The sequence below is a fragment of the Triticum aestivum genome, chromosome 6B (assembly GCF_018294505.1).
Source record: "Triticum aestivum cultivar Chinese Spring chromosome 6B, IWGSC CS RefSeq v2.1, whole genome shotgun sequence".
In the NCBI taxonomy this organism is placed as follows: domain Eukaryota; kingdom Viridiplantae; phylum Streptophyta; class Magnoliopsida; order Poales; family Poaceae; genus Triticum; species Triticum aestivum.
In genome coordinates, this window is record NC_057810.1 from 314551827 (window position 1) to 314566322 (window position 14496).

The 14496-nt window shown below is 46.5% G+C and overlaps 1 protein-coding gene across 5 annotated transcripts in view; it reads left to right on the plus strand.

The window, feature by feature from the left end:
- Positions 1-464: 464 nt before the first annotated feature.
- Positions 465-14496, plus strand: part of LOC123137052 (protein PHYLLO, chloroplastic) — a 50895-nt gene continuing 36863 nt past the window's right edge. The window contains exons 1-12 of one of the 5 annotated variants that reach the window (XM_044556601.1): positions 465-896; positions 1176-1375; positions 1465-1582; positions 5039-5155; positions 5280-5381; positions 10415-10471; positions 10973-11041; positions 11296-11406; positions 11470-11664; positions 11928-12026; positions 12465-13031; positions 13154-13378. In XM_044556601.1, coding sequence (XP_044412536.1) covers positions 498-896; positions 1176-1375; positions 1465-1582; positions 5039-5155; positions 5280-5381; positions 10415-10471; positions 10973-11041; positions 11296-11406; positions 11470-11664; positions 11928-12026; positions 12465-13031; positions 13154-13378 — 2259 coding nt within the window. In that variant the 5' untranslated portion in view covers positions 465-497. Of the gene's footprint in view, positions 897-1175; positions 1376-1464; positions 1583-3121; positions 3167-4979; positions 5156-5277; positions 5382-10414; positions 10489-10972; positions 11042-11295; positions 11407-11469; positions 11665-11927; positions 12027-12464; positions 13032-13153; positions 13379-14496 lie in introns of those variants that run through there. The other 4 variants (XM_044556603.1, XM_044556604.1, XM_044556602.1 and 1 more) reach the window with 4 other exon arrangements.

Sequence of the window (14496 nt, forward strand, 5' to 3'; positions counted from 1 at the left end):
CTAATGTTCTGTGATGCTCTAATGCACTTTGGGAATTGGTTATCTTGTCTTCAGTGCAGAACATTTGTTTATTAATGCATGAGAAGAATCCTTGTTACTACCTTGAACCTGTTTTATAATCCACATTGTTATGCACTAGCGCGTGTGCGTGTGAAATAGATGGATTATGGTCCCGTACCCAATAAGATGGATATGTGTGTGTGTTAGAGAAAGAGAGAGAGGGAGAGGGGGAGAGAGAGTGAGGAGGAGGGAGGGAGAGTGTGTGTGTGAGAATTTGATGGTAAAAAGGTCGTCAATGTCACTTGATATGTATGAGAATATTAAATATAATATTAACATAATTGATATTGAATTCTTAAAGTTAATGTGGCCCCGTTGCAACGCACGGGTATTTTTCTAGTTTGGATAAAAATATGGTATTAGATGTACTCACGAAAAAAAAAAGTTTTAGGGATGCCCTTATCCTTCTCTAAAACGCCCACCCCGACTACCTCGCCATGGCCATTCGCTTTCTCGTCGTCGCAGAAATGCTCGTCGTCTCCCTTTCTCCGAGCTCACCCCTCTCCTTCCTTCCTGTCCCGAACCCCCGCCCTTTTGTCGTCTTCCCTCTTCGCCGCTGCTGCCTCCACAAACACCACAAGCGCCGGCAATGCCGCGGTGGCAGTGGCCTACCACTCCACCTCCTCCACGCCGTCGCAAGGAGGCGAATGGGCATCGTGATCGACGTCGACGAGGTGAATGATATCGGCGACCGTGACCTCCCCGTGGACGTGTCATTCACTCGGAGGCTCCCGCCGGCGCTCACCCTCGTTGACGGCATTGCCGCACTGCGGCGGGCCGCCGAGGAGGTGAAGGCCAGCCCGCCTGCCGCCGGGAGCGGCGTGATCCGGTTCGAGGTGAGCGGGCACAAGTTTGTGTAACCGAAGCATAGGCTTAGGCGCGGTCGCTACGTGTAGTGTTCTTGGAATTCACTAGCTGATTCGGTCAAGAGCAGCGCTGCATTTTGATTGATTATGAAATATAAATATGACGATGTATGTGAGGTTGAAAGACTACAAACAGCATTCTCCCTAATTACGTTTACCAGCATTGTGAACCTGGTTGATTTCCCTTCACCTCCATGAACACACCAGTAGACCTAGAGAGATGATTAATTGAACACACAAATGCTGCAGGTACTTGTTCCACCCAGTACGAAGGCACTCAAATGGTTATGCTCTCAGTTTAGGAGATCATCATTGTTCCCTCAGTTCTATCTATCAAGGAAGCTAAGCTCCAATCCGTCAGTTCAACTTGAAATATCTGGTGTTGGTTCTGCACTTTGCTTGTATGGTTCCTCTTCTCAAGTAAAAGATGGATATGATATGATATCAAGGTGCCTCTCTTGTTCTCGTGCACAGATGCTCCCTTTCGCGAAGCATTCGACACCTTTTCTAACCAAATTAGACATTTTTGTTCCTGCAGATATATTTCATTTGATTCAGATTTGATGGGAGCTTATGGAGCAGTTGGCATGAAGTATAATGAGGAATTATTGTCAATAGAGGAGAAAGCTGGTTCATTTTACTTCTTTATTCCTCAGGTAATAATAACCTGTGCTTTTCCATGGGTGCAGAATTCTTATTACCTTTGTGTGAGATATGCATTTCATGTAGAAGTCATTTGAAATTCAGCAGAAAAATTCCTGCACTAGCATGTTATGTGATATTATGTGTGTGACTAGATATTACTTGATCTCTTGTCCGTGATTAAAAGGTGGACGCTCAAGCACACTCACATGCCTGAATGCGTCCCCTTCAGACCAAGACTACAATTGACAGAGGTCAGGATAAATCTGCGATCTCACAGAGTTCCTACTAAGGCCCACTCATGTGTGCAGAAGATGGGCTGGTTGAGCCTGTTAAGGCCCTGTCCGGTTCACGGGAAATGAAAACAAGGGAAGATAGAAAAATAGAGGAATAGGAAAGGAACGCTCCTGTAAAACAGAGGAATGACGAACATCGGCAACGGCAGAGGGAACCATGCGAAGGAATGTTCGGGTTGATGGAAAAAAGCACAGGAAAGCATCTTACATGTGTACAGCTAAAAGGACATTGCTGCAGTTTTTTTTTATTTGCCTTGCCTTTGACTAGACCTCAAACATCTCATCCCATGGAATATTTTATTAGGGCTTACACGCCAGCCGCGAGTGCTTTACCTCGGGCTTCCGCCAAAACATTGGCTTGGGCTGGATTTTTTCAATCCTATGGTATCAGTGGGAATCTGCACGTGAAAGGATTTTTTCCTGCAAAATACTGTTCAACTTCCCTTTGTCCCAAATGCTGTTGATGATAACTTTCCAGAGGAAAGTGTTACCCGTGAAATTCCTGCAACTTTCCCGTGAACCGAACAGGGCCTAAGTATATTATATCTCCTCTACCTATCAAATTGGTCTTTTGGGATAGTTCGAACAGGGCCTAAGTATATTATATCTCCTCTACCTATCAAATTGGTCTTTTGGGATAGTTCGAACAGGGCCTAAGTATATTATATCTCCTCTACCTATCAAATTGGTCTTTTGGGATAGTTGGTTCATAGGAATATCTAACATGGTATCAGAGCTGAGGTCTTGGGTTCAAGTCTCAGTCCCTGCATTTTCCCCAATCATTTATCCACATCCATGTCGGGAGTGGGGGGAGGTGTTGACAATTCCATATCCACGTAGGATGTGAAGGGGGGGGGGGTGTTAAGTATATCATATCTCCTCTTCCTATTAGATTGGTCTTTTGGGATAGTGTCTTGGTTTCAAGTCTCAGTATATAGAAAGTCTATTCATCATTTCGGGTGAAGAATAAGTAATTCTTCACCCTGGTGTAAACTCTCTGTACACATGATTCCTTTTGAATGTTGTAATTTTACCTCACGCACGTCGTAATCTTACCTCACCGGTATGTTGTAATCTTACCTCACATGCATTGAATTCTCACCCGCATGTTATAATATTTCCTCATCTCAAGCATGCATGTGGTAGTCTTACCTCACACGCTTGACACATTTCTTTCTCACGGTGGATGTTAAGAAGATCTTAACTACACACCATAATATTACCTCACATGCATTTTGGTTCTTATGGTGACTATAGGGTGCATGAGAAGGTGGGGTGAGGAATAAGAATTCTTCACCAAGGGTATGTATGTATGTATGTATGTATATACAATACAAATGTTTCCTACAACCTGGTGGTAGTTACCACCACTTGAGTTTTGTATGCTGTATATAGTATCTATCAAATCAGAGAGTATGTATGCGTAGTATGTTGTATGTAGTGTGTAGTATATTAAATCGGAGAATATGTACGCGTAGTATGTAGTATATAAGAATGTTTAGGTAGTATACATACTACTTTTTTGGTAGTATGTATCGTATTTTGAGTATGCTCCTTTTTACGTACAAATATGTACGTATTTCACAAATATAATAAAAACCATGGGCCAACTTGCAATTTTTTCATGTAACTCACTTTGAAATATCTTATATATAGTATATGGACACACTTACAATGAAAGTAGTATATATACTACTACATTTTTGTATATGAGACATGAGAGTAATTCCCCCCAGGTGGTAGGATGTATTTTCCCTATATATATAACATCCTACCACGTGGGGGTAGTTACCCCACATGTCCCATATACTACCATATGGTACTATATATAGTACTTTATCATTTTAAATATGTCCATATACTATATCTAAGATATTTTGAAGCAAGCTATACGAAAAAATTGCATGTGAGTCCATAGTGTTTATATATTTTGAAAATATCTTCATATTTATACGTATGAAACAACATACTAAAAAATAGTACATACTACCTTAAAAATAGGATATATACTACCCAAATATTCTTATACACTACATACTACATGTACATACTCTTGGTTTTGACAGATACTACATACAAAACTCAAGTGAGGGTAACTACCACTGGTGGTAGGAAACATTTGTCCTATATATATACACAAGTTACCACCACTTGCATTTTGTATGTTGTATATTGTATATACAAGTCGGAAAGTATGTACGCGTACTATGTAGTATATAAGAATGTTTAGGTAGTATATGTACTACTTTTTTTGGTAGTATGTATTGTATTTTGAGTATGCTCTTTTTACGTACAAATATGTATGTATTTCATAAATATAATAAAACCATGGGCCAACTCGCCATTTTTTTGTAACTCACTTTGAAGTATCTTATATATAGTATATGAACACACTTACAATGATAAAGTAGTATATATACTACTACATAATAGTATATGAACATACTTACAATGATAAAGTAGTATATTTTAATGGTATGATGTTTTTCCCCATATATATATATATATAAATCAGATAGTATATAGCCCTTCTTGGTTGACTCGTACACCGTTGTACCACTGAGAACTCTACCACCCTGTCAAGAGGTGGTTTTCAATATATTATCTGATTACTCACACTGACATGAAGCTGTAACACTTGAAAAATTCTTTTTTGTCTTCTAAGTTTTGATGGCCCTCAATATAAGCTGTTAGTGCAAGACATTCCTTGCTCAAGTAGTACTACTCTCACATGCAAGACTTGTGGAATTGCATCCTAAAATTGACAAGTGATTACATGTTAAGTATAGTTTATGTAAATTGCTGAAATTTTTAAATAATTTTTTTGGCAATGGAACACATGCTCTGTGACCAAATTTGGCGATTGAGCATTCATATTAGAGATCCTGATTCAGTGGCTGGGTCACTGGCCGTACACCATTTATTTATTGTACATCTGCCTTCTGAAGCGTTAAAAACGGAAATCAGCTCTGATGGAGAACATGTAAAAGCTAATGAATCATTTTCCTTCGCGATGGGGAACATGTATTGTGTTCCTACACATTTATTTTCTGCAAACAATCCATATAACAGGCTCTGGCAATTTACAGAACTGTTTTTTGGTTATTATTTGCAGGCATCACATAGATATTTGATCTTGTAGATTCGTGATGCTCAGCAACATTGAATTTACAGGTTGAGTTGACCGAATTTGTTGGCTATTCTGTGCTATCATCAACTATGGTTTGGGATCATTTTGTATCTCATACATTTGAGGATTCGGTTTGTTTGTTTGAATCTTGTTTCAAACAGGTATGTGGAACTAAGCACATTGATGATAGATCTTCTGGGTTGCTTAACGTTCTTAAAATCATAGAATGTCTGCATATATCTTCTTTACCACTGGACTTCTTTTTTGTGCACCTTCACCTTGTAGGTATGTGGTAGCTGTGATTCTGCAGCTAGCAGCTGTTATGAAGGCATGATGACGAATTACATTGGAGAATCACATTTGTTAGAGACTGTGAATGCTCAGTTGGTAAATATCACTGTATATTAACTACTTTGGTGATGATATAAGTACATACTCTTGCCTATTTATTTCCCATGTTAGTTCCTTCTGTCATGATGCCGCAGTCCTGTTAAATATTTATACCACCATTAGCTATTTCAGTTATTCCAATGTGCTAGCTCCTTTATCCTAATTAGTTCACGTGGCTTTGAGACTGAAATAAAATTTAGCTTCCTCATTTGAAGATAAGAAGGGCAGGGTTTTACTTGTTACCGCTATGATAGTACCTACTTATTGGTTGAAGTTTGCAATACTGATTCTTATTTATCTAAAGCTATCTCTTTCATCCATTCTTATGATCAAAAAACCTTTGTTGCAACAGAATTTTTGTTTGAAATATGAAGCTTCTGCATTTTAAACCAGAGATAAAACAGTCTGGCCTCCGATAATTAGCTTATGACCAATGCTAAAGTTAGTCGCTCATAACCTATGCAAACTTTTGGCCATTCATCTTGAACCAGTCTGACAGTTACTGCACTGGTTATTGTATTCCAACAATACTCTAATATTCCTATTATCATCTAACACCTTAGAGTATTGTATTCCAACAATACTCTAATACTCCGGCCGCCGCCTTGCTGCGGGCGCGGGGGCCGCTCTCCTCCAAGCACCGCGTCCCCTGCCCCCGCCGCCGCCCGCTAATGCTGCACCGGTCCCCGACCCGATCGCCGACTTCTTCGCCGGCGGCAAGAGCCAGCTCCAGCAGCCACCCCCCTTCGACTGCATGGCTGCTGAGCTGGAGGCCCACGTGGCGGCTGCTGTTTCGGCCCCTCTGGAGTTCAACGACCAAGTCAGCGGCACCAACGTGGCGGCCGCGGGTTTGCCAGACACCTTCGGCCCAACCCTGGCTGGCCCAAGCGCTGCGGTGGGCCTCCTCAGTCGCAACGAGCCGGCCCGCCTGACCGCGGTGGAGATGCAGCTGGTGGCCGTCACCCAGCAGGTCTGCTGCCTCCAGCTTGGTGTAGTGGGCGAGGTTTCAGACCCGACCGCTGCCCCGCTGCGCCTCTTCCAAGCCACCAAGCCGCCGCTGGTGTCGGATGCGCCAGTGCGCCGTTCGTCTGCCCCGCCCAAGACTAGGACCGCGCCTGCTCCAGTTCGTCACAGCGCCCGACAAGCTGCCAACCTGACGACCGTGCCTGTCGCGCAGCGGTGGACCCTGCGGCTAGTGCGCGAGCTGGGCTTGCTTGGTCCAAAGGAGAAGATGACCGCCAAGGCGGCCGAGAAGCTGCTGCGCAAGTTCGACGAGCCACTCACCGACGGTGACATTGCCTGCATCGCCAAGCTGACCCGCCTCAACAAGGAGGCGCTGCGTGTGGCGGCTTCCATGGCCGGTGCTGATGGAGTTGCCGAGGAGGCCGCGATTTGATCATGTTATTTCAGTATCTTAGTAATCTCCAGCGGCGCCCGGCCTTAAGCGGGGTTGAGTTAGGTTTCTATGTTATTCCTGTAGGGTTAGCTGGTAGGGGTAGTTGGCGCTGCTGCAATTTGGGGCCTATTAGTGGGCATCAGCGTCCCCTGGAAGGTGGGGGAGTGTACCTGGCATCGTCGTTGTGTTCCTCTTCGATCAATGTTACTAGTAGCTGTTGGAGTATGCTCAGGTTTTCATATGGATGCCAACCACTGCCCCATAGTTAGCTGGAACGTGCGCGGGCTCAATATGCCGGCCAAACGAGATACTGCCTGTGAAGCAGTTGCGGCACATCGACCAGCGATCCTTGCCTTCAGGAAACGAAGATCGACGACTGGTCGCCGGCCTTAGTCAGGGACGTAGGAGGGAGTAGGTTAGCTAACTGCGTTGTTTTACCTGCGATCGGCTCCAGGGGTGGGGTGCCCATTCTGTGGGACAGCCAGATCGTCTCGATCGTGTCCCATGCCGTTGGGGAATTCGCCATCACTGCAAAAGTCACCGTCCTCTGGTCGGCCACCGCCTTCTGGTTAACCGCAGTCTATGGGCCGGCGGAGGACGCTCGGAAGGACGCGTTCCTGCTCGAGCTGGCTAGATAGCCCCCCCCCCCCCCCTCTAGTGATCCCTGGCTGCTCACCGGTGACTTCAACATTATCTACGAAGCTAGAGATAAGAACAATTTCAATCTGAACCGGCGTATCATGGGAAGGTTTAGGGCGGCTATAGATGCGGCAGGGCTACGAGAAATTAAATGTAAGAATAGGAGGTTCACTTGGAGTAATGAACAGCAAAATCCCACGCTGGTTAGTATAGATAAATTCTTCGGCAATGTTAGCTGGGAGCTTCTCTTTCCCGCCTACGGTCTGATGGCCTCAGCCACGGCGTGCTCCGACCACTGCCTGCTGATCCTGGCGCCATGCGACGCCTCGATCCGTCATGCTCGCTTCCGTTTCGAGTCCTTTTGGCTGAAATTCCCGCACTTTCACACAACTGTGGAGCGTGCCTGGAACCGGCCGGTTCAGCAGCGCTGTGCTTTTGCACGGTTGCAGATCAAGCTCAGCCGGGCTGCTCACGACCTGAAGATCTGGAGCAGAACGCTGTTCAGTGACGCAAAGACACAGTTTCACATTGCCAGCGAGGTAATTCTCTGGCTGGACGTGGCGCAGGAGACAAGAACTCTTTCAGCAGCAGAGGCTGGCGGCCATTGAAAGGACCAGAAGAAGGCAGGCCTCCAGGGTGCTCTGGCTGCGAGCAGGCGACGCCAGCACAAAGTTCTTCCATATTAAATGCTGCTCCAGAAGACGCAAGAATTTCATCCACACCATTCAGAGCGATGAACAGTTTGCCACAACTCATGGGGACAAGGCCCAGATCATCCACGATCATTTCGGCAAGGTGATGGCAGCGGACACGGGTCGGCGTGTGACCCTCAACTGGAGCGCGCTGCAGCTACCAAGGATTCAAGCAGCCGGGTTAGACAATCCATTCACGGAGGGTGAGGTCTAGGCAGCAATCATGCAATCGCCGGCGGAGAAGGCGCCGGCCCCCGATGGTTTCTGCGGTACTTTTTTTCCACGCCTGTTGGTCGATCATCAGCGACGACATCATGGCGGCTTTCCACCATTTCTACCATCTCGCCGGTGGAAATTTAGCTGCCCTGAACACTGCTTTTGTGGCGTTGCTGCCGAAGAAGGATGGGGCCGTGCGGATGACAGACTTTCGCCCTATTAGTCTGATCCACTCGTTTGCAAAGCTGGTCACTAAGGTGCTGTCAATCCGGCTGTCAAAAGTTATTGACACGATCGTCTCCCCTGCACAGTCAGCTTTCCTGAAGACGAGGTGTATACAAGACAGCTTCTTGTATGTTCAGAATGGAACCCCGGCTTTGTTGCTGAAATTGGACATCTCCAAAGCTTTTGATAGCGTGTCGTGGGACTACCTATTGGAGCTGCTGCAGGAACTTGGGTTCAGTGCAAGATGGAGAGACTGGATCGCTTGGCTGCTGTCAATCTCATGCTCTGAATTCCTTCTCAATGGAGTGCCAGGGAGCAAAATTCAGCACCGCAAGGGCCTTCGTCAGGGAGACCCACTGTCCCCACTGTTGTTCATTCTGGCTATCGATCCGCTGCAGCGCCTGATCAACCCAGAGCAGAGCAAGGCTGGCAGGCTGGAAGGGCAGACTCATGACCATCGCTGGACGGCGAGTGTTAGTCAAAGCCGTGCTAACTGCCATCCCAGCGTTTGCCATGACCGTACTCCGTATGCCAAAGAAATTTTTCAAGGAAATCGACAAAGTGAGGCGTCGTTTTCTGTGGGCACAAGAGGAAGAGCTGTCTGGGGGCAAATGCAAGGTGAATTGGACCAAGGTGTGCTTCCCGCTGGACAGAGAGGGACTCGGCGTCCTTAATCTTGAGTGATTTGGCCAGGCATTGCGGCAAAGATGGTTATGGATGAGCTGGAAACAACCGGACAGGCCATGGGCGGGTATGGAGGTTCCCTGCTCTGACTCTGATCGACTGTTCTTCAGCGCGGCCACCTCGGTCACGGTTGGTAACGGCCAGACGGCCAGGTTCTGGACTTAATTCTGGCTCCCGGCAGGCATGCTCCAATTGCTTTTTCCGGTGCTATATAAGCACTCAAGGAGGAAGAACAGGACGATCGCCGATGCTCTGCGAGATGATCGCTGGATCCTTGACTTGGCACACGGACAGACAAACCAGATCGTTTGCGACTGCGTGGCCCTGGCGAGGCTCCTGCGCTCGGCGCCAATCAACCTCAATGCAGATGCATGCGATGAGATAAGGTGGAATCTGGAGGGCAGCGGCTGCTACACCGCTTCATCGGCTTATCGGGCGCAATTTCAGGCGAACCACACCTCCGTATTCCCTCAGATCATCTGGAGGACTTGGGCGCCAGGGAAACTGAAGGTCTTCTATTGGCTAATGCTGCTAAACAGGCTCTGGTGCAATGACCGGCTCCAGCAACGAGGGTGGCCGAACTCCTATTTCTGTCAATTCTGCTTCAGAAACCTAGAGACAGCCGACCACATCTTCTGGTCGTGCCCTTTCACCGCGACGATCTGGAGCAGCCTGTCATCTTGGACAGGTTGTGAAGCCCTGAGTTTGCAGTCTGGTTGCGGTTTCCACAGCAGTGCCGATCGGATCATGAGCATTGTGGAGGGCACAAAACCTGAGTTCAGAAAGGGCATAAGATCTCTGACGATGCTAGCCGTGTGGGAAATATGGAGGCACCGGAATGACTGCACGTTCAGAAACAGAGAGGCATCTAGGCGAGATGTTCTGCAGGCCATCAGACGGGGCATCGACCTATGGAGGCAGGCCGGAGCAACATGTTTGCTGCACCCGTTCACTCTGCCACCAGAGGGGATCGGCTGATGATCTCGCCTCTGAACGTTCTGTCGCTGTCCTGTTTTTATCTGTTTTTTCTCTTGATCCTAGGATCATCTCCATGTATTTTGTTATCCATTGCTTCCTGCTATGATTAATATGAAAAGCCAGCTTTGCTGGATCTTTCAAAAAAATAATAATCTAACACCTTAGTTTTAAGTTTGAATTTACTGGACCCGCCTTTCCAGGTATACTTGGATGGCGAAGTTCTTGTCAAAGTAGATGCTGAAATCAGCATGCAAAAGGTATCCTCTTAACCTTGGTAAGTTACTTGAAATTAACTATTTCTTGCTTTGGTTTTAAAATAACCTTTTCCTGTGTAAAAGATTATTGTGCTTCTTTCTTTGTGGCTTCTGGATGTTGTCCTTATCTTGCTGGAAAGTACATATCACGATTTTGCAATATTATTTCGGGATTAGGTTTTGGTCCTTAGACCATTGATATGGCTCCAAAGTATTTCTTCAGTTTAAAGACCCGTCAAATTTATAGATTTTATGAGTCATTGAGGTGGGAGCAGAACGAATTAGTAGGTGCCCCAGTGTCGGTATCTGTAAATAGACTTGTTCCTGAAATTGGCAGACAAAAAGGTAAAGTTAAGTTTACACCTAAAAATGAACACCAAAGTTGGGCAAACAGAATTTCTATATCAATTTTTCTTCCTTTTGATTTTTTCTGTAGTTTATACTCTTTGGTAAGAGTGCCTTTGAATTATTGTCCTGACCAGAACTGCCATTTGTTCTTTGCAGGAGAAATTTCTGATGTCCGAGCAGTCATTTATTCGCTTTTCACCACACTTCTTATTTTTTGCAAACATGGTAAATTTCTACCTGAGTCTCCTTTGCAACCAAACCGCCAATGAATTATCATTTGGAAACATAGCCTTGGCGCACTAACATTTTTTGTAGCAATTTTCAGCTCTGAGAAAGAATACCAAACATAATCATACAACTATACAATGACATAGACTAATTAGATATGAGAACTGCCATTTATTCTTTGTATAGGAGAAATTTCTGATGTTTTAAGCTGTCGTTAACAAATGCTAAAACTGTTCTCTCGTATCCTGTAGGACCTACGCTCAGAAAGCAACAAAACCGAATCTTCTATTAAGAGCTGCTCTAACATAAATTCGGCATGGGCATCCCTTATAGTTGAAGAGTGTGTCAGGCTTGGTTTTACGGTAATCTTAACGCACTAAATAGTTTTGCCATGTCTACCATGCCTCTGATGTGCTTTGCCTTAGTACTTTTGTATAGCTCCAGGGTCAAGGTCATCCCCACTTGCACTTTCTGCCACAGGCCACCCTTTGACAACTTGCATATCATGTTATGATGAACGTTCACTTGGATTTCATGCTCTTGGCTATGGGAGAGGTTCTAGAAAGCCTGCAATAGTAATTACATCATCAGGAACTGCTGTTTCAAATCTTCTCCCTTCGGTGAGTGGCATATTTCACTTTCTTAATTTCTTTTCTTTTCTTACTGCTGCCAGCTTTCTACATCATCAGGAACTGCTGTATCATATCTTTTTTATCGAACAATGCGCTACTGCCAACTTTCAGAAGCCCTCTGGCTAGAATGTATGGCTTATGAAGGCATACATATGATCCCTTTGTGCTAATACATGTATTGTATGCTGCATTTTTCAAAAAGAAAAAAAAGTCTATAATATTACTAATATTCAGTCAAGTTTCCCATCTAGGTGGTGGAGGCAAGTCAAAATTTCGTACCAGTAATCTTGCTCACAGCTGATCGTCCTCCTGAGCTGCATGATGCTGGAGCCAACCAAGCGATTGATCAGGTGCTTATGATCAATCAATGTTTAAATACAATTTTCTTGATGCCAGCTGTTCCTTTTCTAAAACTGCATGATTACTTCGGTATTTTGGCTACCTTTTGATAGCCTTAAATTACTTAAGATTTTCCAAGCACAGAAAGACATGTGATGCTGTTTCATTCACAATATTATAATTAAATGCATTTTACTCAGAGGTATCAAGACCATAGTGTCTGTTTTATGACATCGAAGTGAAACCCTATATATTATTGCACACAGTGTGAACTTGGACTCTGAGTTATCAGGACTGCTATTGGAGTTTACGCATTTCAATTATTTTACTTTATTTACTTGCTTTCTTCGCATCCTGTTTGTACACAAATTCATGTTATGGTTGTATTTTTCAGTTATAATTGTGGACAACACATCTCAACCCCCCCCCCCCCCCCATCCATTTTGCAGGTCAATCATTTCAGTAACTTTGTAAGATATTTTTTTAATCTCCCTCCACCTGGTGATCAGATTTATGCAAGAATGGTTCTTACAACAATTGATTCAGCAGCCTACAATGCAATGCAAGCACCACAAGGTCCGGTGCATATAAACTGTGCTTTTAGGGAACCACTAGATCACAGTAATCAAAATTGGAGTTTTGATTGTTTGAGAGGATTGGACAGGTGGTTTAGAAATGATGAACCATATACTAGATACCTAGAAATGAAAATGGTCTCTGCATTTGGTAATTATTCTTGTTCAGTAATAGAGGTTCAAGATATCATAAAGAAGGCAAAGCAAGGGCTTCTATTAGTTGGAGCTATTCATAAAGAAGATGACATGTGGGCTGTGGCTTTACTAGCTAGACAACTTTCCTGGCCAGTTGCCGCTGACATTCTGTCTGGGCTGCGAATGAGGAAAGTTCTAAATTCATTTCCAGGATTTGATAAGAGTATTTTGTTTATAGACCAAATAGATCAAATTCTACTGTCGGACTCTGTCAAAAGCTGGATAAATCCAGATGTTATTGTGCAGGTTTATCTCCTCATTTGATTCTATTCCTCTGCACCACTTACATTATCTTTACATTTCTAGATATTATGTGATATATATATTTTGTTCTAACTTTCTGAAGCTTGGCTTTGTTCAACTGGCAGATTGGAAGCCGGATTACTAGCAAACGCATGGAAATGTTTCTCGAGTCCTGCTTCCCATCTTCATACATCTTGATTGATACACATCCGTGCCGCCATGATCCTTCACATGTTGTCACTCACAGAATCCAGACTAGTGTAGCTGACTTTGCTGCTAGTTTGTGCCAATGTAATTTAGAAAGGAAGACAAGCAGATGGAAGGATATTTTGATGGTTCTAAATTCAGCGGTATGAACCAGAACATGCTAACTACCTTGAAACGTTGCAATGAAATAATTATGGTCATATAATGGATAGATACTGGCGCCCCCCCCCCCCCCCCACCCCAACCCCACCTCCCCCCTCCCCTCTCGTGTTGCCCCCTCGCGGCGGCCGGGAGGAAACCCTAGCCCGCCGCCGCCAGGGTCCCCCCGCTCTCCTCCCCTCTTCCCCCACCGCCGCCATAGGGCTCGGACGGGCAAAGCCCGCCCGGCGCCGGTGGCAGCGGCGCAACTTGGATTCCTCGCTGGCAGGGGCCCGCGCGGGGCTGCACTTCCGGCTTGGACGCGTGGCTGGCGACGGGCGACGCGGCGTGGCGGCGCGCTGCTGCGGCGGCGGGCGTTGCTGGGCATCTAGCGGCGCGGTGGCTGGCGGTGCGCATGGCGGTGGCGGTGGTGGCGGCTGGGCTTCGGCCAGATCCGTCGGGCCTCTTCCGTCGAGGCGCGGGCCGAGGACGGCATGGATCCGTCCTCCCGGATGGTAGTGGTGGTGCGCGCGGGCCTGGGTGGTGTGGCTGGCTGCTGCAGGGGCTGGCTCCGATCTGCCCAGCCCGGTGATGGCGCGGGGCCGATCTGGTGGTGCCTGTCCGGTGGCTCCGACGCTTGAAGCGCGCCGGGCGGCGCGGGTTGGGCAGCGGCCGGGTGTGGCCGTTGCTCCGGCCGTGGGGAGGTTCGGGGTGATGGCCTCCCGGTGTCGTGGCGGCTACACGGTGGCTCGGCGGATCTGCTTGCGACGGCGGCTGGCTTCTCCGGCGTCCGCTCGTCTGCGTTTGGACCGTTCGACCTTCGCCCCATCTCCTTGTTGCCCGGGTGCCACTTCCATCGAAGGGATGACCCTCTCCCAGCTGCGGTCCATCGCTCGTCTCGCGCCCGGTGCAACAGGGCCGAGCTCGTCTCGTGCACGGTGCAGCAGGACTGATCTCGTCCCCCTCACGGTGCTGTCGGACCGAGCTCGTCTCGCGCTCGGGGATGCAGGACCGGCGATGGATGCCAGTGCTGGCCGGCCTATTGGGTCTCGATGCTGGGGGTCGCCCATGGGTACGAAAGGTGGGACCTTTCCGCTCGTCTCTTTGGTTGGGGTTGCGGCGG